General features: G+C 56.1%; 1 protein-coding gene across 4 annotated transcripts in view; it reads right to left on the bottom strand.

Moving 5' to 3' along the window:
• CACNA1E (calcium voltage-gated channel subunit alpha1 E) overlaps nucleotides 1-24,146 on the bottom strand; it is a 150,284-nt gene that overhangs the window by 80,923 nt on the left and 45,215 nt on the right. For all 4 annotated transcript variants that reach the window (XM_055815156.1, XM_055815154.1, XM_055815155.1 and 1 more), the window contains exons 3-5: nucleotides 17,887-18,152; nucleotides 9,093-9,199; nucleotides 8,489-8,628 (exon numbers count right to left, since the gene is read on the bottom strand). In XM_055815156.1, the coding sequence (XP_055671131.1) occupies nucleotides 8,489-8,628; nucleotides 9,093-9,199; nucleotides 17,887-18,152 (513 nt within the window). The remainder of the gene's footprint in view (nucleotides 1-8,488; nucleotides 8,629-9,092; nucleotides 9,200-17,886; nucleotides 18,153-24,146) is intronic.

Below are 24,146 nucleotides of genomic sequence, written 5' to 3'. Positions count from 1 at the left end.
GCACTACTTCCAGGCGCTCTAAATTAGCTGCTAAGAATGGGACTCCTGTGTGGCAAGGTGACATGCTCCTTGTCCTCACTGGGGGACAAGGGACATCACAAGCTGTTTTAGAAGGGGGTTTGAACAGATCACCAGAGCGAGGTGGTTGCACTGCAGACATGTCTCCTGACCAATGACAGAAAGATGACCAACCGCTACAAAACAGGTGCCTGAGCATCCTTTTGCAGGCAGAGCTGCAGCTCCCAGTGAGGGCAGATGCACTGGGAGCACGCACTGCTCAAGCTGCTCCTGGCAAACCCATCCATCCCAGAGCGCCGAGAGCAGGGTCTGATCAGACCTGGACCACCTTCAGACCAATTGAGGTGGCTGGAAAAAGCAAAGCAAGCTTCCAGGCACACAAGCCTGGCTTCTGCCTGCTTTTCCCAAGCCTTTCAGTGATTCTAAGTATCGGAGATTGCCTCTCCCCAATAACCAGGCTTCACTAGTACACACAGACACCACCACCACATCACTGCTAATAATATACACAATGCTCAAAACACACCTTCCTGCTCTGAACTTCAGCATCTCACCTGTTAATTGCTTGTTAACCCTCTAAACATGCCTCTTTTTTAATTTGCAAAGAGCCACCCGTATCACCTAGCACACCCACTTCTGATTCATTGGCACACGTTAGGGCTTCTTACAGCTCCTCGGGATGCACAGCATGGAGATGGGACTTGGGCTGTGACAAACCTTTGTGCTGGCACAGGGCGGCAGCTCCGGTATCTGTAGAACAATTTAAACCCTTTTCGATCACTTACAATATCCACGTCTGATGTGCTAATAATTATTCTTTATTTTTAGGCAAGGACCCAAACTAAAATTACATTTCACCATCCAAGTTATTTGAAAAAGCTGCCAGATTGGGCTATAAAAATCTCAATGATCTCATGCTTTTCATCATATGTACTGGAGGAAAAAAAGAAGAAAAAAGAAGTGAAGGCGTTTTTATAGGTCACCCAGGCAAAGGGGTTAGTTTTACTTCTTCAGAGGAAAGGGGGAAGAGAGACTTCAGGTGGAGAAAAGAGCAGAGAGGAGCTATTGGAAGAATGCAAATGAAAAAGGAGAGAGGAGGCAGGATGGGAAATATATGCTAATCCCCTGAAGTATAATTGAATAGTGAGCAATCACCGGCAGACAAAAACATGCTTTCGGGGGGGGGGGGGGGGGGGAGAAAAAAAAAAATCCAATGCTTTGTGTTTGCAACCAGGATGATTGTTTTATTTTATTTATTTACAGACTCCAGAGCGAAGGGCAAGCTCCTGCTGGGCCCGCCGCACCTGCAGGCTTTGGGGCTGGCTGCTGGCAGAGCGATGCTCAGCCCTCAGGCACCACTCCAGCTCGCAGCAGCTGAGAAAAGCGCATGCCCTCGGCCTCCAGCTGAAGGCCTGCACCTATGGATTTCTTCTTGGGGTGTGCAAAAAAAGTAAAAAAAACCAAACAAACAACAACACACAACACACACATTTTAACTGACTCTCTGCTCTTTGGAACTTAGCAAGAATAAGCCACGAGTGATGCTCAAATGGCCCTGGCCACACAAAGCACTTCTACTAGCACAGAGGCTGTACCAAATTCGGGCACTATCACACACTACAGCACCCACTACACCTCTGCTGTCCATGCCAGAGGCTGTGCCTTGCACCCACTCCTGTCCCTATCACCCCACCAGGAGCAGCACCAGCAGCCCTGAAGCCTCAGCCCTTGGGGACAGCACACACAGCTCAGGGCGTGCTGCAAAGTGCTTTGTGCTGGGGACCCCAAGCAAAAGCTGAACCCCCAGATGATCAGATTGACTCTCGATTCATCCCCCCTCCCCAAACTGAGCATCCCTCAGCCAGTTCCATCAGGGATCGTTGCAGAGGTACATGCAGACAAGCCATCCCAGCAAAGGGCAGCTCCAGGGTGTGCCAAGTACAGGGAGGGATCGGCTGAGACAGACTAATCTCAGCTCAAAATCTGGGGCAGGGAGGGTGCTGGCTGGCTGGCTGACATGCAAATTAATATTTATAATTAAGTGGAAAGGCCCCTGAAGGCTTGCACTGCCACCTGACTCTATGAGGGAGACTACTTCATAATTAATACACTGGTCAAATGGCTCATGGAAAGTAAGTTACCTGATGAATTTACCCTATTCTTGCCCTTTTCTGCTGGTGAATCTACCCCTCCCCTCTCTGCAGACAGCACCACAAGTAGCAGGATGCACTCTAGGCTCTTGGGTCCAAATCCCACTCAAGGAAGGGCCAGCGGGATCGGGTCACCCACCCTGAGGATGCCCCAGCAGAGCACAGTGGTCCCGCTTTGGGGATGCTGAGGGACAGGGACACCAGGTCCAAGTCCCTGTTCAGAGCAACCTCAGAGCCTCCATCATGTTCACTTGCTCTTTCTAGGTTTTGGGGCCGTGACACAAGTGGATTGCGCTGCTGCAAAGCTGCTGATCCCATCTTTCCTGGCAGCTTCGAGAGCCCTGAACTAGAGGCACCAACTCCCTGCAAAGTGGGATGTGGGTGAATGACAGAATCTGCCTTCACCAGCCTTCAGTGTGGGGGAAAAAAATGATCCCCCAAGGCCACCTCTGCCTGGAGAAGCCCCCAGGATCTGGTGCAGGAGGGAGCATCCCTCCTCTGCACCCTGCTCTGCACCCTGGTGCTGGCCGAAGCCTGCATCTCCGTCCCACCTCCAGCCCCTGCAACATCTCTCAGCAGATGCAGGATGTGGCAGGAGGAGAAATGCTGGTGAAACTACATTTGCACATACAGGACCTGGTAGAAACCTACAGTAGTCATTGCCAGGAGGCCAGAGAGCTGACTCCGGCAAAAGAAATATAGCACAGGCAACCCTGTACTGCAGCAGCATCTGTCTGAACTCATGCCAAAGGAGAGGGGTCCTAGACCCCAGGGATATCCACCCAAGCCTGGGTGATACTACCTTCTCACATAAGGATATGGTGGAAAACAAACCCTTCCCTCAAGCTGGGTTTTTCCCCTACAGCTCCTCTCCCGGCATGAGGTCCACGGCAGTGCAAAGAAATGGTGCACAGGGACTTGGCAGCTTGGCCCAAGGCTTTACCTCCAGGAGGACGAGGGCTTCACCCCAGCCCAGGAGCTCTGCAAGGATGTCAGGGCTGGGGAAGGAGCCCCTGGGGACCGCCGGGGGCGGAGGGGTGCCTGGAGGGGGGGCAATGCCCCCAGGGACCAGCAGTGGCGTGGGAGGGACTGACTCACTCCACAGCGCAGCAGCTGCGGGAAACCAACCGCCAGGGAAGAGGAGCCGGGAAGGACAGGGTGAAGCACGTGAGTGGCATGTGGGCCCGATCCTGTACCAGGGAAAGGTGGGCTGTCATGAGTCTGCCTGCCCAGCGCCTCTCCCATGCCCCCACCACCACCCATCCCCAGTGGCTTCTTCCCTCGTCAGCCACCCCACCCCCTCACGGGGCCAGGGAAATGTTGTACGAGGTGCCGATGTCAGGCACAGCCCCTTGCCGTGGTATATGGCACATGAATCATTCACAAAGCTGGGGAATTAATTATTCATCCAAACGAAAGACCAAACACTTTACTAATTGTCCTGGAAGGAAAGAGCTGGGAAGGGGGTGGGAGATAGGGCAGACATAGGGTTGGAGACCGGCACTATTCACGCAAGAAAATGAAGGGAAGAGGGAATTAAAAAAAAAGTATTATCTGGTGTGATCAAAGCATTGTTCCACTTTTGGATTTGGGGTTGTCTCTTTACTGGTTCATCTTATAGGACAACACTCCTTGCAGTGGTACAGGTTCCTGCCAAATAATTGTGTTGGGATGCTGCACTTATGCTCCAATTTAACGCTTGCTCTCCAAGCCTCATACCCACTCCCCCCAAGCTTCCTTGCATGGCGGTGGGCTGTGCTCCGCCAGGGAAAGAGTCTTTTCCTAGCCCGTGTGTGCACATGGGTGCTCTCACACATGCATGGCGTGCCAGGCACGCTGCTGAGGGCTGGCACCCCAAACCATGAAGGGATGCAGTATATGAATATTCCCACACAGAGCTGCTGCTAGTGCCATTCAAGGACCTCTCTGGACCTCAAAGATCAAAAAGACCACCTCAGACACACAGAACTTGGGTTGCTCAAGGCGCACTAAATACCAGAGGGCAAAGCATCCTTTTTCTCTGCCATGGGGGAGCTCAAGGGAATTGTGAAAAGGGCGCCCAAACATCCAGGCAGCACCACAACCAGCAACAAGCCACCCTGCCCTCCTCATCCCCATGCTCACATTGCAACCCTGCGGCACACGAGGGATTTCACCAGGAGGTCAGAGGGAAAGGCCAGGCTCACAACTGCAGCTTGCCCTTGCAGGGAGAGGACTTTGGTTTTTAGGCCAGCACATGGACTGGGAGAGTCGGGCTTTCCTCTGCTGTCACAGGCTGGTGCCCGGCCGGTTGGCTCCAGGCTTGCTAAGGGCATGGCTGGCACCGCTGGCAATCATTCATTCCTGCCTTTCCTTGGCCACGCTCCACCCCACAAAATCCCTTAATGAAAACCACAGTGCCCAAGGGCTTCACAAAAGGCATCCAGGTGTAGCAGCTGTTATTAAACCCTCCGAAAACCCCTGACGCCAGCTCTTCCTTTTAGCCAGCCCGGTGTATTTATCCTGCTTTACAGCAGCTGCTTCCCCAAGCTCCCGAGCAGCGCAACTTCACAAGGGCCTTTTGAATTCCATTTTGATTTTTTTCCCCCCTGTTGTTAGAAGCGTTCCCCCACCCCTTCACCTCTCACGTAAGGTGTTATTGTATTACTGCTGCAACTGCTATAAAAAAGGCAGCGCGATGCTGTGATGCTCAGGCATTGGAGTGTGTGAAGCACACACCCACCTGGATATTTGCAGAGGGAGTTTAACCATTCTTTTTCCATAAGCACCTTCAAATATGGCACAGGACAGGGAAGGCTGCCGTTGGGACCTCGTTTTCTACTCATTACGCCAATGGGACCTGGGGAGCAGGGAGCTGATGCTCCAGTTGCTGATGGCTGAAGCTCCTTCAACCTCACCCTCTCAGGACCACTGATTAAGAGGTCACAAAGCTCCCGCTGCCCTTTCTGCTCATTTCTGAGAAGTTTTCCCCTTTTTGGTCCAGGACACACTGCACTGAGCAGGTCACAAGTCCAGCTTCAGTGCCCAGCCAGCTCTGGTTCATGCATGAGCAAGGCAAGCATCCCCAAGCCCCAGGGGAAACACAGACCTTCCCCTCCCCGGCTCTGCCTGAGAAGGAGTGAAGGTATTTTATGCACGTTTTTGGTTAAAAATATTTTTAGCTGGGGGAGAACAGGCTGGGTTTTTTTCAGACAGCAATGATGATTTGGAAACCACAGGTTATAAACAGAGCAGGTTTACAAATGTGACTATTAGTTCCCCAGTGGAAGCTTTAGCATCAGGGAGTTTTAGGTGGGCGTTGATTTCCACTGAGATGAAAAAAATCTGGATTTATTGATACAAGAAGCAAACACCAGCTGAACCCAAGTCAAAGCCACCCATTCCTGCACAGGGTCCCAGGAGACCTCTCACAGCAGTAGCCCCCCATGAGGCTAATTTACACCAGGGAGACCATGCCCGGGCTATCCCACTGCTCATGGAAACCCCAATGGGATGTCTGGGGCCATGATGCCACCTGCATCGAGCACCTCTCCCATCAGATATGTGACAAAAAATAAGTCCAGAAAGGAAGAGTAGTACCCTGTGTCACCCTTGGAAGGACAAGGGCCAGCAAGCATGATGCTGGATCCCTCTAGTCCATCCAGGATTAGATCTGGGGGCGGGTCCTGCTCATGTGGATATCCTCTCTGATCCATCACCATGGGATGCATCAGCATCCCAAACCTGTCAGCACATCCCAAGGTGAGTGCTATCCTACACTTCCGATGCTCACAACATCCCCTCCACCACGGCCACTGTCTCTTGCTAAGTTGCTACAAGACCCTAACGACCATTAATTCTCCCAAGCTCAATAGTCTCTGTCCAGACACACATATTAATCAAGCGTTAAGCTTTAGTCCACAAAGACAATCCTGAACCCGCCAGGCGCCTGCACACGTCCCCCGTGCAGACTTCACCACCCGCCTTACACAACCGACACAGCATGAACCGCCAAGTGCAAACCCTCTCCCACAAGCTGTTTGCAAGTCATTTGCCAGCCAAGGATTATTTGCTGAAGAAATTTGCCAATAATTCAGCAGATCAAAACAGGCAAGAGGTTCTTGCGAGGGAGGTGCAACTATGGCGCCCAAGAACAGAACCTTTTCAGCACCTCATGGCAAAAGCAAGAGCTGAACAGCACAGAGGCACCCATGACCTGGTCCAGCTGATCCCTCAGTGACCCAATCCTCCCCAAAACCTGTCCAGGATGAAAACCTGTGGGTTGCCTCCTCCACCCATCACACACCAGAATCCACACCAAAAGGCTGGTGAGCACATGCCAGGGGGGCACTGGCACTGCTGGAGCAAAGCCAGCAGGTAACGAGGCATTTCTGGGGGAGAGTTTCATCCTGCTGGAGCAAACACCAGGATGTGAGGGGGCGATGGTGGCGAAGCAGACCCCGGAGGGTTGTGCCCGCATGTAACCAGTGGTGTCAGGGGCAACTGGGCACCTCCCGGCAGGGCAGCCGGCATCGGCGCTAGCAGTCCTTCATGGACAATTGATTCCCTGGCATGGGGCCCGGCACGGCACCGAAAGGAGCTGGCGAGGCTTTCATGAGTGAGTAATTGCTGAGCGCTGACTCAGCACCAGCTCGGTTACAGTCAGCTTGCCTGGAGCCGCGGGGAGAGGTCTGTGGTGACCCCCCCCCCCTCCCAGCCCAGTGCTTCCCCTTGGCCCAAGCCCCAAAGGATGCCCGGGCCAGAAGACAGCCGATGGGCATTTCCCAGGCGCCTGGATGCTTTCTGCACACCTGGCTCAGCACCACAGCTACACAGTGAGGCTGAGACACCCCCTCTTGCTGCTACCGGGGTGTGCACCTTTGTCCAGCCCAAGAGCTGTGCCCAGCCACTGTCCCCACAGCAGCGAGCCCGCCAGGCCACGGAACCCTCCCCTGAGGGTCACTTTGCAGATGCAGAAGAGCCAGCAGCATCCTGTGTGATGGCTGCACTGCCCACAGGCAGCCTGTCTTCTGCTGTCCACCGAGGAGCATCACCCCACCACCAGCACACTGAGACCCCTTGTCTTCACAGGCAGACACAGTCCCACGCCCCAGCGAGGCCATCCAGGTCCACACTGGACCAAGGGAATCAAAATGTTCCTAGCCATGTTCTCCTCAAGCCTTTCCTCAAGCATAGCTCTAACCACACCTCTCTGCAATAGACAAGCAGCACCCATCACCACATCCCTGGCAGCACCAGGGTCAGCATCCCCCTTCCTCCTCCAAACACCCAACTGGGTGTCACATCCCATGTGGTGCCACTACCCTGCAAGCCAAGAGATAGGTCTGTGCAGCAAGCAACTCAGGAGAGACCCCCAGGTATCTCGCCTGGCTCCCATGCCTCAGTTTCCCAGCCAGCCCTGCAGCTGCTCTGCACCCAGGAGAGCTCATGGAGTACTCAGGGATCCACAGGCACCATCTGTTTGTAGGCATCAAACCAGCTCCTCTGAACACGGTGTTTCCATCAGCATGCAAAAAGGAACAGCCACAATCCAGGCACCCTTTCCCCAGGTTCTCAGTGGCTGCAGGCACCCGTCTGCCCTCTACACAGTGAGGGGCCCAGGAGGTCACCCTGGGGGACTCAAGCCAATTGCCAGCGTTGGCTAACACAAGCCTAAATGCCCCTGCTCATTTCTATGTCACCAGCAGAGCCCATGTACAGCAAGCAGGACTCAAATCTGGGCCACATCCCTGGCCAGTGACGCCACCAGTGACACGATCAGCACCTGTGACGCTCTGTGTGCTACCACCCCCAGCATCATTGCTGCGTGCTGGGACCCTGAGCAAGCATTACCTGGGAACATGGCTCCACCCAGACCTCATTCCTAAACCCCCAGCACTGGAGCAAAACTGGAAAGTACTTGGGAGGGCAAGAGGAGAAGAGATTTTTTCCTTCCCCATGTAGGGTTTGACTAAAACTTCTCCCAGACCACATTCAGCTGCTTATCAGGCCATGCTCCTACCTCATCCTCACCTTGTCCCACACCCAGATGGGTGACAGATGCCAGGCCACCAGCTGAGGAAAGCTAGACATGATGCCCTCAGAGCCAGCCCTCCTCACCCAGTGAGGAACCTCATCCCACCACCAGCTGCCCAAGCAAAGCCAACACAGGAGCCTTCAGCGCAGGGAACCACCTTCCCCTCCCTCACTGGGATGAAGAAACACCAACAGCAACAGCAAATCACAGCCTTGCCCAGATCCTGGAGCTCGTGTCCCCACTGGAATGAGCCCCCATGCCTTGCTGACCAAGCCCACCAACAGTCCCACGCCGCCTGACTCACCCACTGAGGACCACGATGAAGTCCATGACGTTCCAGCCATTGCGCAGGTATGAGCCCTTGTGGAAAACAAACCCCAGAGCCACAATCTTAATCCCAGCCTCAAAGCAGAAAATCCCGATGAAGTAGGGCTCCGTCTTCTCCTGCCAGAGGGGAACAGGTGACATGGTGAGAGGGGGATACTGGGCAAACACAGCACCAGCCATTTCACATTGACTCAACTCACGTCCCACCCCACCTTCCCCAGCCCTGTCCTCTCCTTTGGGAGCTTTCCCAACCCCTCCTCAGCCAGCACCAGCCTTGGAAATAAAAAGAGGATGGCTATGACCCACTCAAGTTGCCCAGTCCCCCTTCCCTACCCCACGTTTTCAGGGGCTTAAACCTTCCCGAACCCTTTCCATGGAGGAGGAGTAGGTGACAACAGCCCCAGGAAGGCTGGAGGAGCTGGTCCAAGAGGAAACCTCCTGCCCTACCACCCTGAAACCAGAAGAAATCAGCTTGTAGGATAGGGTGGCTCCCCTTGGCTGATGCCCCTGCTCACTCCCCAGACACACCCCACCCCCACCCCCCGATGCAGGGCAGAGAGGGACGGACACGAGGTACTTACTAATCTCCGTGACATGGGCGTCTTGTCATCCTCAGGGAGGTGCTGCTCGAGCGCCAGCACAATGCAGTTGGCAATGATGGTCGCCAAGATCATGTATTCGAAGGGAGTGAAGGGGAGTTAAGGAGCAGAGAAGAGATGGATGACGACCCCAACCCACCTGCCCCGCCCTGCCAGCCCTGCATTTCACCTGCTCGTTAGCTGCCACCACCACCACTTTCCCCACAGGAACACGCACACACACAGCCCAGGTTTCACCTCCCCGCTGCTTCTGAGCAGGAGGGTGAAGCCCACCTTGGTACTGTTTGGAAAGGAGAGGGGTGACAAGAGAACTGAGAGTCCCCAAGATCTTCCTCACTGGAGACCTGCTGAGCCTCATCACCTCCTTTCCGAGTTCATGGGACGTTAACCAACGGCCTTTGCTGGGCTTTGAACTCTCTTGGGGGAGAGATGCCGCTTGTGGTGGGAGCCCAGAAGATGGACACAAGTATGAAGGTGGACAGCCAGGCTCTGAGCAGATTAGGCTTTGTCTAGAAGAGGGTTTGGCACAATCCCTATCTTGGCATGCTGAGGGCTGGGGCTGGAACATCCCTTCGTGCCATGGCCCTGCTGCTTGCCTTCTCTCTTCCGTCATGAAGCAACAGGAGAGGGGGCTTGGAAAAGGGGCATCATGGGCGATCAGTAGCCCTGGTCATAAAGCACCCTCATGGGAGGGACCATCTGCACAGCCCGAGGAGGACAGGGCATCCCTAGCAGGTTCTGGGGATTCAGCCTGGATCAGCCCCCCTGTGCCCAGCGCTGGAGTGGGGGACGTGCCTTGGGAACTGAGGATCCCTTGCCAAGCACCCTGTGGGTGGCAGGGTGAGCCCAGGCAGCGCTGGGAGCTGCAGAGCACCAGGCTGAGCATCTGCAACTCAAGACACTGATGGCACCTGTATCTGAGCCTCATTCCAGGCAAGGTGGCAACCCCCTGCAGAGACATCCCAGCTCAGCCGTGCTTCAGCGAGACCCCAAGGGTAGCAGTACCTTACCAACAGGATCTGGGTGGATGCTTATGAGCATCCTAAGGACTTGCACACCCTTCTCCAGAAGCAACCACACACCAGGACAAGTGGCAGCAGATTCTGGCACCTGAGGACCTGAGTGAGTGGGGAGGCGGAGGAAAGGGCAGGCTGACACCCAGCAGAGCACCCCAAACTCAGCTCCCACCTGCCTTTTGATTCACAGGGGCTGCTGGGAGCAAGGTGGGGGCACAGAGCTCCCTCCTCCTGCCTGGCCCACTGCCAGACCCTGAAAACAAAGCACTTCCAAGTGACAGAACAGCCACATCTTTCCAATTTCCCACCCATCTTTACCACATCTTTGCAATAAAACCCCTGTTGTCCTCAATAACAAGATGAGGTGAGATTCATCAGCAGGCAGCACACCCTACCTCTGTGGAAGCCAAAAAACCTGCAGCTATGGTACCGTCACCGCTGGCACCAGTGGCCACCCCAGGAGGGGACTGCCACCTTCCCAAGGCTTGTGACTGGGGAAAGGGGATGTGATTCCACCTGGGATACTTTTGACCATAAAGAAGTCACCCACACTCCCACCACCGCAAGCCGGTGTGGGGAGCAGCACCCTGGTTGAGCCCTTCCCCACCACACCAGGCTTCTCCAGACCACGCAGCTTCACCACTCAGGCCAGGAGGTGCCAAACACCCATGCCATCACCCCCAGGAAAAGAGATGATTTTCTCTTTTGCAACCTTGTCTTTTGGCCACCAAAGCTACTGACCGCAGTGAGATGCTTTAAACATGTGGCCTTGAGCCCATGGCATGGGCAAGAGAAGACATCCAGTGCTGGCCACCAGCATGGGAAACTGGAAACTGTGAAGTGACCCCAGCAGCAGCAGCCCTGGCTGCAGTGACCCCGCGCATGCTGCAGCGTGTGGGCAAGGTGGGAGTGGGGCCGGGCATCTAGCAGGTCCCAGGAGAGCTGGCCAAGATGGGCAGCCAAGGGGAGCCTGCACCAGCTGGAAGCTGTTTAGCCCGGTAAGAGGAAAAGCCAGGAAAAATGCAACCAAGGCACTTAAAAGGCCACTCAGTGCAATTCATGGTTGCTAAGTTAGAGGCAAACCAAAAAAGGGACCACTACAGAGCTCACCACTCAGACCTCGGTGCCACCAGGCACAACTCGTGAGCAGCTCCCTGTGCTCAGGGAGAGGCCAGATGCCAGAAGTTTTCCTCCGAGGCTTAATACAAACGAAGATTTCATTGCACAGCTCCTGCAAAAGCCACGCACTTTCCCTGCTTCCCACCTCTGGCCACACGCTTCAGCTAATACACAGACTGTGGCGCTTGGCCTGGAGCCACCGGCCTATTTGGGGTCCTTTTTGTTTCATTTTCTTGAAAGTCTGCGAGCAATTAGCACAAGCTTAAAAGAAAACAGCGTGTTAGTGGGGCGGTGCAGCCAGCTCCCCAGGGGCCAGGCACATTTGCCTAGATGAGAAGTGAGGGAACAGCGTGGCGAGTCCGTCTGGCTGCCCCGGCATGGCTAACCCCGCCGAGCATCCCGCCGAGCTGCGCATCCCGTGCCTCTCCCCACTGCGCCAGGCATCTACCACTGCCACCTCCCTCCTGCATCTGCTAATCCCACAGGGAAAACACCCAGGTGGGAAAAATCTAACTTCCCCAAAGCCAGCAGCACAGGAGCCCTGCCCAGCAGTGCCTGGGGGACTCAGGACCACCTCTAACGGCTCAGCTTGCCTCTGTGTTTCCTTGCTGGCTCCAACATCTGGCTCGACAGTGTAGAGACCGTGCACATCTGTCACGGCCCCAGCACAGGAGCGCATCCCCACTCCACCTCAGACAAGTGCACAAGCATGTGGGTCAACAGATATCAAGTCTAAGGGAAACAGGGCAATCGCTGCCCTAAGCAGTGACCTAAGCACGTCGCTGCCAAAAATGACTCTTCCAAACCTCGCTAGCCCAGTTTTCCAAGGACCCGAGCCTGAGTTATTGCATCAAGAGCTGGGTGAAAGCTGCAAGGCAGCAACCCCATGGAAACAAGCCCCCGTAGCTCCAGCCGTGCCAGGTTTTGAGAGGCTGAGGGTAAGAAAACCCTCCCCAAGAAACAGCTGGAACATCTGGCTGAACCAGGAGAATTTTACCAGCACACTTCACTCCTGCCAAGCAAGCATCCTCCCAGCTCAGAGCTGGAGCCCACCGGACAACGCTCTATCACTCCTTTGTTTTCTCTCTCATTAAATGTCTAATTACACAACCTTCCAACCATCCAAAATGCAGAGTAGCACTCGCCTCCCTCCAAGCCCAGTAATGAAAGCCTGTCTCCCTCCAGCCTTCTCCTCCTCCTTCGTCTGGCTTCTCCTGGAGGATCATTAGGGAGCCGATAAAAATAGGTTTTCTTATTGATTTATCTCCTTTACCCAACGCGCTCTCCCCTGTACCGTTGACTTGTTTCCTTAGCAACTTGGCTGATCCCAGTGCACACCACACCTGCAGCTCCATGCTTCCTTCCCAGTGCATTTGAGGTGGGAAAGATGCCCCCAGGACACATGGACACCCCCCCAACCCATGCCCCAGCCCACCTGGAGCAGGCACTGCAGGCCAACCCCATGCCTGGAGCTGGAGTTCCTTGGTGGGTCTGGTGGGACCCAGCAGGGAGCACCAGGGAGATGTCCAGCCACCGGTGGATCCTTGCTTCCAGCTGTGAGCACCTTCTTCACCTCCCTCCCCTAGTGGGAGCTAGAACCAACCCACCCAGAACATCTATATTGCTAACGCAGGGAACGCGCCCAGCTCCAAGTCCTGAAGATGGATTGACAGTGCTGATGGCACATTGATGGAACCCCCTCAAGAGGCTGGGTGTGAAAGAAATCCCTCCCCAGATGTAGGCAAGGCCCAGCAGCTGCAGAGAGCCCACCTCCACCTCTCTCCTTTGGTGACCATGCCTTCTCCCCACTCCTGGTAGGGCAGGTGGGGAAAGACCAAAAGAGCCAGAGGAGTGTGGCCACGTGGGCATCTCCAAAAGGCCTCTTGGGGAAGCCCACCTTAGAGCACCAGCAAGAAGGGCAGGAACAATTTAACCCTTTGCCCTGCCTGCATCACCCAGCCCAGCTCCAACATCTCCTGGAAGCTTTAAGTCTGTTTCCCACCGCTCCTCAGGCTTCCCCCAGGACTTGCTGCACTGAGGGGCTTTCCCTGCTCAGGTGTCAATAAGAGGGAGCTTCAGTTCCTACATCTGTGGACTTCATCTTGCTGGTCCCAACCCCACCACTGCTGCCTGCCCTACACAGATAAGGCATGCTAGGAAGACATACCCACCTCTTCAGCATCCCCATCCCCAGCACACCCCAGTCCCCCTCCTCTCAGCTCCATACCCCAGCAGGAAAGCGAGCACCTCCTCTCCAAAGCCGTTTTCCAAAAGAAACCCAAAATGCCAAACAGAGCAAAGACCGTGAGTGCTCTTAATTCACCTGTGGGGTCCCCCAGCCCTGAAGCACCCCCCTGGCTTGTCCCCGAGGTCACAGGGGAAGTTCCCCCAGCAGATAAGGCTATCCAGTGCCCTCAAGCATCTGTAGAGCCGTGGCCCCTCATGTCTGTCCCCACCCCTGTGCCCTGCCACCCAGTGCTCCCAACCCAGCCATGCTTTGCTGGGGCTGACAGAAAGCGATGGCCAGATGGACAAGGTGCTGACAGACCCCAAATCCTCCCGCCACATTTTGAACACCAGCCAGCTCCCGCGTGCCCATTACACACAATGAAACAGGCTCAGGAGAGCGAGTATGAGCTTGGGGTTGTGCTTGTGTCTCTGCACAGCTCACAGGGAGCACCCAGGCAAGGCGCTCAGCCCTCCTAAAGCTCACTGCACGGACATGCCTCAACTGGGAAGACTCCGCTTGCTATCTGCAGATATAGCTTTTGCTGCTTATAACTCCAAAACGTGACAGTCTGGTCTCCATCAGGGGCTCAATGGAAGGCAGTGTCAGGCAGGAGCCAGTCTGGGCAGAGCTGCCTGCGCTGCTGGCACTGCCGTAGGGATGCGGGGTGCCTGCCTGCCACGTGCAAACAGCTCCGTGGAGAAGCGTCTCCTTCTCCCCCACCTCACCCTGCGCTTAAAAACTGGAAATCAAATATCTCTCCTCTTTTTTTTTTTAAAAAAAAAAAAACTACATCATGTGATTTTCCTGCCTTAACATCAGTTTTTTAACTTTGGTTGCCACAGCAACAGGATGCAACTTGGCGTCACCATGACAACAGCTGCCTCTGTTTAAATTCACCATCTGACAGGCAGCCTCGCTCTCCCCGGCTGTCAAAAAGATGGACCTGCCATTACACCTACTCGCCCCTCCCAGAAAAAAAAAAAAAAAAAAAAAAAAAAAAAAAGCCCAACAATTTCAAATCTGATGAATGAAGGGCACAGAAAACAGCCTGGGGGGTGGAGGGAGACACGTTCTTGGGTGGTGCAAGAAGGAGGGAGCTGCCCAAGGATGTCACGACATGGCGCAGCTCTTCCTGCAGGGAGACAGGACCTGCTTAAATCTTCTCTGGGCAAAAGCAAAGGTGTAGAAGACACTTGCCCCAGATGGGGCATAACACCGCCAGGGTCCCCGATGGGTAGTGCCCACGCAGCATCAGAGATGCCCGGGTCAAAGTGGGAGTCAGCATGAACAAGACTGTTTAGGCACACGTGGGTGTACATCCCACAGAGCAAAATCCCCGTGTGTGTCGCACTGGGGATGCACTCCGGGGCTTTGCAGACACCCCGGCTGCTCTTGGCCAGCCCAACACCAAATTTGGCCCTCAGAGGGACTGAGATAGGAGCCATCCCTCACTGCAAGGAACAGCAAGGTCCCCAGAAAATTGATGGACATTCCTCTCCCCCGCCAAACCTGGGGGACAGGTACAGTGGCCAGTGTGCACCTGCAGCCAGAGGCTGTCCTTGGGGATGTAGCCAGAGCCACACAGTGTCATCTGGCCTTTCTGGAGAGAGAGAGAGGGATCTTATCCAGGTCAAATGTGATTAAGCAGACAAAGAACGGAGCAGATATAGATGAGCTGCAGCCCATCTCATGTGCTAACTGAATTGCAGCTTTCCAGGCAGCCAAACAAATGAAATCAGGGCTAAAGGCCTGGCCATCAGCAGGAGAAGAACAGGCAGTATGTTTCTGAAGGAGAAGATGAGTAGATGTTCCTACAGCCAGAACAGCAGCTGCCTTGCATTTTGGGCAGGACTGGCAAAAAGAGCAGCTCCAGTGGAGGTAACACACTGAGCTTTCTAGCAAGGAACTCGCAAAGACTCATCTCCCCATGGAGCTGCATCCCAATCCCAGTTGTTCCTAGTTCTCCTCCTTCCCCTCCATGCATCATCCCTATTTATACTGGGAAGCCAAACTGCAGAGGCTGCTGGTTATAATTATACAGTTACCCAGCAGATATACAGGCCTGAATCACCGGTTATTTTTAGCCCTATTACCTAGTCAACTGAAGCTGGATGAAGAAGAGCCTCCACTCCTCCCCGCGCTCCACCCCAGCCCCTTTGGCTTTCCTCAACGTCGTGCCCACTCCAACCCACAGTGCCAGGACCAGCCCATCTCCATCCCAAGGCCAGCAGCTCTCATTGACTGTGGCCAAGCTCCAACGCTCACCTCCCCAAACCACTCTTGCCCAGAAGCAATGCCATGGGCTTCAGGCCAGGCAGCTGAGATGCTCACACGTTTTCCCCAGCCCTACCAAAAGGCACCAGCTGTGTGTGCGCCAGGCTACAGCTAGCAAGATGGTAACAACTTGCCTGGCCAGCCTCACCAAATTCATCACCAAAACACCTTGTCCATCCCCAAGCCCTCGAGAGCTCCAGTAGTGCAGAGGAGCTCTGGGGTGGATGAGTTTCTTAGAAAGAGATGGCAGCCAGGTGGGAGCCAGGCAGGGATGCTCAGCTCCCGCGCCTGGAGCACACCCGTTCCTAGCACTCATACAGGGATATGTCACTTACTTCTAGAAAAAAAATATCAAATGAGCCCATCTCCCTCATGCATTGCAAATTCCAGGAAAGAATGCTGCTGGGGAGTTTTTACCACGCGGTGGTGAAGCTCTAGTCTCTAGGAGACAGCAGCTGCCTAGAGATGAGACATCACACCGGCACGGGACCCCGGCCCACGCGGGGAGCGCTGGGCCAGTGGCAGTACCCCAGCTCCTTCTTGCTTTAAATGAAAGCCAAAGGGGCGAGGGCCTCCCACACCCTGCTGAAAAAGCACAGGAATAATTTGGCATATTCTGGAAAAGCAGGCAGGCCAGCCTGGCCGCTGCCCTACAGGGCTCTGAGCTGAGCTGCCGCGTCCCCATCCTCGCTACCGCACCAATGCTCCTGCAGCCGCCCACTCAGTGGGTGCTGCCGGCAGGGACAGATTTAGGGATGCCACGGGGAATTCAGCCCCCCTAGGAAACAGCCCCTTCACCCCCAGGTCACCCCCTCAAGCCTGGGGGCTTTGCAGCTCCTCAGCCAGGACCACCTCCTGCCTGGCAGAGGCTCAACCCAATGCAACGAAGCTGCAAAGGGACTACTCCCCTGGTGATGCTCAGCAGGGTGGGTGACCTGTCCTGCATCCCTATGCCTCACCAGAGGGTTTCCCCGAGGTACCTGTTGCACCAGACCAGGGCATTGCTGCTTGGCACCAGGGCAAGCTCTCCCGCGCCCGCCGGCGGAGCCAGCAAGTTAACCAACAAGTTGCAGGGAGAGAAAGCAGCAGCAGCAGCAAGAGCCGCATGTAATCACCACTGCAGAAAACGGCACGGGGAGGGTCCTAAAGCCAAAGCGTGGCCACGCTGAAGTTTTCAAGCTCGGCTCTTCCATGGGGGCAAAGCCCAGGGAGGACACTGGGAGCAGCAGCGTGCTGAGCCCAGGCTGATGGGGAGATGGGTGCTGCAGCACTGGGCACTGGCCAGGGTACCCAGGGGCACCGCAGGGAGGATGAGAGGACAGAGAAGCGCGTGGGGGTGTATGAAAGGATGGAGAAGCAAGGGAAGGAGTGGGGGCATCTGCACCCTCCACCCAGCCCTAGGAGGAGGATCCCTGGGATAAACCACAGTCCTCCCCGTGCCAGCCCCCAAAGGGGCTGTGGGGCACAGCCAGAGGTTTTCAGCATATTCCCCTCTGCCACAGGGAGGGAGGGAGGGAGAGGGCAGCCAGTTCCCAGAGCTGCCGTGGGGGCCAGGGGCTGCAGGGCAAGGATGGGTATGCCCCTGCCAGGTGTGATCGGCAGCAAAGAGGGCACATGCAGGCGGGCGGAGGAGGGGACAAAGCCGCCACCCAACAGGGACTGGAGATTCGTGGTGCTCCCAGGGGGTCCCTTCCCCAACGGGATGGGTGGCTCCAGGTGGGGTGGGTTGACAAAACTCCAGCAAGACATCGAGGCACAGAGGAAAGGCCTCGACCCCTCCCCACCGCCACGCACACAGACAGCATCCTAAAGCATGCAGGGTTACACCGGGATGAGAGTACCCCCTCCTTGCCGGCATGAGGGGCTTCCAGATCCGAGCCCAAGAAGGGGCCAGGGGATTCCCTGTGGGAAGAAGGGGCTCAGCTCCCCACCAGGCAAGGAGGGGAAGCAGCAACAGGGCATGGAGAGCATCCCCAGGGGACAGGGCACCCCTCTCCGCATGCCGAAGGAGAGCGAGAGCGGAAGGCAGGCGCTTACCTGCTGGCTAGTGCCACACGCACGTGTCCTGGGCGGCCACCGAGGCAAATCCAGGGAGCAAGGGAGGGGGGGGCTCACGGGGGGGCGCAGAAAGGATATGGCCAGTCGATGAGCTTCTTAGCATATTTCCTGACTATGTTCTCTTCCCCAAAGAGGAAGAGTGATCTGTTGACGGTGAAGCAGTTCTGCCGGACAGGTATGGGGTTGTACAGAGCCATAGTCCGGGCTCTCTGCGCTTTGGTTTGCTTGAAGGCTCCCGGGGTCCCTCCTGCAGGGGCAGGGGGTCCTTGCCGGCTCCGGTTCTGGTCGGAGCCCCCGTCTCCGGAGCCCAGCCTGCCGGCCACCGCCTCCCCAAAACGAGCCATCCTGGAAGAAAACACACAGGTGAGCCAAAGCAGCACCACCGAGGCAGCGGGGGGGGAGGGGAGGGAGAGGAGAGGGAGGGGGGTTGCGGGGCGCAGTCCCAACCACAGCCCCCTCCTCCTCTCCGGGCGATGCTCAGCTCTGTCTCTCCTCCATCCCTCCGGGTGAGCAGGGACACGCGTGGAGAAGGAGAGGCAGTAATGCACGGCTCCAGCACGGCATGGGGGGCAGCTGGCTGCCTCCGGGGACCCCCCAACAGCCACACGGGCAGCAGGGAGGGCAGGGAGCCGTCCTTGGGGCTCGGCAGAGGCCGCAGCAGCTCAGTCCCTAAAACCCTTCCACCATGAAGCAAGGGGTTAAACCCAGCCCGATCCTTCCCACCGCTCTGCCCGCAAGCCTAAACCAGCCTCTTCCAACCCCCCCACCAGCCAGGCAGAGCCTGGGGACTGCCCGTCGGCAGGGATCAGGTAGGGAAAGGGCTGGGATCCAAGTCCTTCCATCCGCCCCGTCGCAAAGGAAGACGCAATTTGGTACAGCACCCAGCGCAGCGGAGGCCGGGGGAACAGGTTGCAGCGTGGTCCAGCCTAGTTGGAGCCAAGTGTCCAACTCCCTCCTCCCGACTCCATCTTCAGCAGCCTGCGGGAGCCCGGCCACCCATCCGTGGGCTCCCCAGGGCAGCGGGCAGGGATAGCGGGCAGAGCCCCCGCGGTGGCAGGGATGGATGCTCAGCCCTCGGCTGCCAGGGCAGGAGCGCGCAAGGCGATGCTGGCTTCCTGCAGGAGCCGGGCCACGAAATTAAAGGCTGCCGCGCCTCTGCAGCTCGGGGACAGCTTGCTTTAATGAAGTCAGTGGCAACACACGCGCACACAAGCGCGCACACACGCACGCCTCGCTCCCTCGCTCCATCCAGTGCATTCTTTTGGCAAGCACGGGAGCTGCCGCAAAGGAAAATCAGAGGCGAGGGGAGGGTCTGAAGGGAACAAAGGCAATGTGGGAGCCCCCACCCTGCAAGAAGCCCCCCCACCCCGGCTGCAGAGGGCTCTCCAGCACATGGGTGCTCCTAGGTGAGTGGCTAAAATGGGGGGCAGAGGGGGGCAAAGGGGGGCTCTGCCTCCCCCCTGCCTGCAGGGGAGGCAAGAGGCTCACCCCACCTCAGCCTGGACTGAACATCTCTTTGACCACATGCACTGTCCCCCCACCCCTGGGAAACTTTGAGGGTCCCAGCTCCCCGTTGGAGACACCCCGATGCCAGCGGCTGCTTGAGGAGAGCCCTCCTGCTCACTCGCATACAGATTAGCCTCCTAAGCCCCCCCCCCCCCCCCCTCGGTATTTTCTTTTTGACACTTGATGTTGGCCAGAAGAAGCAGCAGCTCATCAGAGAGGTGTAAACAACTCTGTCTGGATGTGTCCCTGCAGCAGCTACCACAGGGTAGGGGGGCTGGCCCCAGGGCCGGTCCAGGCTCCAACCCTGCTCCCCCCAGCCATCCAACTGCCCCCCATGAGCAGAGGACTAGGGACATGGCTGGAGCCATACCCTCATCTCTGCAGCCGTGTGAGGGCCAAGGTCACCCAGGGATGCTCAGGGTCCCCTGGGCTGGGCTGTGCCCTGGTGCAGGGGCTGCCTGCCTACCCACCTTTGGGGAACCCCCCCGGCCCCTCTGGCACATGCAGGGGACTCGTGGCTCCCCAAGGATGTACCCAACGTCCTCCCTACCTAACAGGCAGGGCACCAGCCTTGCTGCTCAGCACACCTGCACACCCTACAAGCTGTTCACATGCAGGATCCCCCCACTGCTTCCCTCCAACCCTGTGTCCAAAGGGTTTCCCAGGGCCTTTGGCACTTGCTAGCTGCCCTTCCCGCAGGAAGGGCACCCTCAGCTCCAGCCAGCATCATAAGACACCCTGCATCCCCATGACACTCTTCTCCCATCCCATCCCACCACACCACCAGCAAACCTGCTCTGCAAACACAGCAGCTACTGCCCCGTCCCCCACATCTGCTGTGGAGCAGCCAGGAGTGCTTAGAGGAACTAAAATAAAAAATAATAAAAAAAGACATTTAAAATAAATGAAGACCTTAATCACATAAATTATTAACTCATTTAGGCAAGAGCTGCTCAAGCTGCAAGAGGTGCAGCCTGGCAGCACCACACCACAGACTTCCCCACCCTGCAGGCACTACTGTGACCGAACAGCCACGGGGCTCGCTTTTTGGTCCAGGCTCTCACAGGTGCATTGCCAGGACCCCTTGGGCTGGCTGGGCAAGGAAGAGGAAGGATCAGGCCCTCCTCAGCAAGATAACAGAGGAGTGTTTACAAAAAAGGTTGTGGGATCATTCCCCCAGCCTCAGCCAGACGGAGAGCTCACCAGGACGATACCCATCTGCTGCATCCCTACTTGACTTTGCTCCTCTAATTAGCTTTCTAACAAAGGTAAGTGTAATTGGGGGGTTTCAGCAAGCCCCCCAGCTATGTCACCACCACACTGCAGCACAGGTGAGGAGATCCCAAAATGCTTCCCAGGCCACCAGCCAGCCCCAGTGCAAGACAGAATGACCCTGGGTTTTCATTCCACTAACAACAGGCAGCAAGGAGGCCACGCCAGCTACCAACTAATTACAGTCCCTTCGATTCATTCTAGGCAAGACGCTGCTCTAAACGAATCAATTATGATTTGTGGCTCATCCCCTTTGCCTCCTCCCCACCACCAGTGCGGTATCAGAAGCCATGCCACTCTTCCCACCTTTCAACCTTTAAGCCACTGTTAATTAAGCCCAAGGCTGGGCCAATTGCCAGGAGCTCCTCAGCCTTGCAGAGACTCCTGCCTCAGCTCCCCCCCGGCCCCCCCCAGCCCTCTCCCATCCTCCTGAGCCCGCAGGCGAGCACCCACCCAGCCTAAATGCTGAGGCTCTGGCTGGTACCCGGAGGCTGAGAGGGATGAAGAAGGATGGAGCCAGCGCTCCCCCTTGCCCCCCTGCCCAGCTCAGAGGCATCACACCTGCCTCACTGTTTGAAGGGGCAGGCAGTGTTCCTCCTGCCCCCCCAAAGCAGGGATGCACACCTTACCTGGACACCTCTGCTGGGGCAGCAGGCTGTCCCCTGCACCCAGGGGCTCGCTCCCAGCTCTGCTCTATATTCGCTGCTGCAGAGCAGAGCACAAGATGACCCCGCTGGGAGACTCTCTCCCGCTCAGACGGTAAAGGATGGGATATTTATGAGAAAGCAGCTCCTTAAGAGAAGATTGAAAGGGAAGAAAAAAAAATAAATAAGTCCGGGCTATGCCAAGAGATGCAGGCTCGGTTTCCCAGGATGTTTATTGCCATTCTCATCTTGACCCTGACCCCAGCACGCTGGGATCGGTGAGTCAGGGAGAAGCGTGGCTGATGCCCGCATGATTCAACACGGCACAGAGATTCAGAGCCAGCTATGTAGGGCTGTTTGTTTCTTGGTTGGTTCCTTTTTTGGGTTGTGTTTGGTTTTTGTTGGGCTTTTTTTGTGTGTGAATGAAGGAAATCCAAGAACACAGGACACCAGTGGGTGCCAGGACAGGAAGATGCTTGGGACACGCTGGGTTTTACAGAGCCAGGCTAACCCTCTTCTCATGCCCATACTGTTATTCAAGCCTCCTCCCCGCCTCCTCTTGTCCCGTCCCCCCCGCCCCCAGCCCCTACCCGCGCACGGCGGGGCAGCACCGGGGGCACCGGGCTCCCCCCGCCGCCGGCCGGTGGCCGCGCTGCCGCCGCTCCGGCATTGCCATCTAGCGGCCGCTGCCCCCTCCCTGCAGCCCCCAGCCCCCCCCCCCCGCTCGGCTTCGCTTCCCCCGCCTGCAGCCGAGGACAGCCAAGCCCTCCCACCCCCCCACTTTGCCTGCTGAAGGGGATGCAAAGCCCCCCCCGGCAGTTACCGCATCCCTCCGCACAGCTCTGTGCCACCGGAGCAGCCGCCCAGGCAGCCCAGGTTTCCCATCGATGCGCTGCTGGGTCCAGGCACCCCAAAAACCTGCGATATCGTTAAAAGCATCCTCTGCCGAGCCCTGGGTTGCTCAGAAAGCCAGAGGCTGCTCTTCATCCCAGGGACAGCATCAGGCAGGGCACAGACCCTTAATGCAGCCCAGGCAGGGCCTGAACGGGGCGGGGGGGGGGACAGCCTCTCCTTCTGTGACTGATATTCCCAGGAGCTTCGATGGGCCGCACACATCTTAGAAAGTGGCTTTTGGCATCTTGAGTCGATTTTATTTTTTTAAATAAGGCTTTAGCTATGCTGACAGGAATAAAAAAAAAAAAAAAAGATCAAATGAGAATCCTTCTAGGGTGCTCTGGCCAAATTTCAAATTGGGACTGGGTAGCTGTGACTCAGAAACATGTTTATAACCATGCAGGAATGGAAGTGGGTTTTTTCCAGGAACAAATTCATTACCTGCTGGATTAGGAAGAAATATTTTCCCCATTTGCAAAGGGGAAGCCCTGCCAAGCCAAGCACCTCTGCAGCAGGGAGGCAGATTCCCCGGGCTAGTGCAGATCACCCATGGACAACCAGGATGCAAGTGGAAAAGGGCCAAGCAGCTCCAGGACAGCATCTCCGGAGGAGACCATCACACTCTGCCTGATGTTCATCTGCACAGATGTTAGCAGCTGTGGCATAGGCCACCACAGCCCTGTTGGCATCTCTCCTGCCAGCAAAGCCCCAGGACAGGCATGACAGCCTAGGCTACGCTGCAGAGACTCCGCACTGCCTTGCAGCGCAGCAGCCCCCACCCAAGCCAGGGCAAGTGTTTCCTCTCTGCTCATTCTTTTTGATAACACCCTTGCCTGACTCGCAACGCTCCCCACAAGCTGCCCACCTCACCGGGACCTGCCTTCCCCAGCACTACCAGGGGATTAGCAGCAGCATCCTTCAAAACTGCCTGGACCCATTCCCAACACAGACCCAAAAGGTTGACTTCTCGGGGTCAGCACCATAATTTATTCACAGAGAAATTAGATGGTTGGAAGACTAGCAAAAGCCAGCAAATTTCACCCCAAGCTATAAACTATGCATCCAGATTTAAGCAGCCACCACTACTCCACCAGCTTCCTCCCGGTCATTTGGCTGAAGCAACCACACCAGGTGTCACACAGCAGCAGAAAAACTTGAAACTGCTTTAAGCTGAAAGTGTAATTTGCTGCACATTGCCGTAAAACATACTTATATTCACAAACACTGCTGGTTTTAATTACCAAGACCCATGAGTCCAACATCCAGTCTTGGCATCTTTAGAATCAATGGGATAATGATCTTGTAAAGCTCTCTTTCCTGGGATGGAGGAACAACCTTCTGGAAATGGGGATTTTGGTCGCTATATCTCCCCTTCAATGAGCTCTCATGCAGAAGCAGCAGTGCCACAGCAGCTCTCAGCCAGCCTTCCCCCCTGCAGCCCCTTCCCAAGACACAAGGTGCAGCACACCTTGCATTCCCACCCCAGAGACCCTTTTCCCAACCTCTCGGTAAGCATTTGCCTACAAGAATCCAGCCCAGAGCATCTTTGGCCCCGTTTCACAAGACAACTTCCAGTTCTCAGCTGCCAAGCAGAATGCAACACAAACCTGAAGCAAAACGCCAACAAACATGACTGTGGTTCCCAGCAGGTCCCAGTCAAGGTTCCCAAACCCACAACGTCCCCACACCCCAGCAGGGTCCCACCCCAGTCCCCAGCTTCTCTAGGGGTGAGATGCCAGAGATGATTGTGTGCATTACCCATGATTTTCCATGTAGGAAAACCCGTAAGCCTCCATCCCTTTTCCTCCTCCCCTCGTTGCACACTTGCAGATGCTTTCCAGCACCTGATCTGTTGTGACATCCATCTGTGTGAGCAAAGGAGAGGCACGCTAAAGGTGTCTCCACAAGTCAGGTGGCTTGTCAGAACAGGGCTCAGGTGCTGTGTATAATCTGCTCTCTCATGCTCTCCGGCACAGGCCAAGCTCACAGAGATGCTGGTGCCACAGCCCAGCACCAGGTCCTG

This window comes from Falco peregrinus, chromosome 10, assembly GCF_023634155.1.
Source record: "Falco peregrinus isolate bFalPer1 chromosome 10, bFalPer1.pri, whole genome shotgun sequence".
NCBI lineage: Eukaryota > Metazoa > Chordata > Aves > Falconiformes > Falconidae > Falco > Falco peregrinus.
The sequence above is the reverse complement of the archived record's forward strand: the minus strand, read 5'-3'. Positions and strand labels throughout refer to the sequence as shown.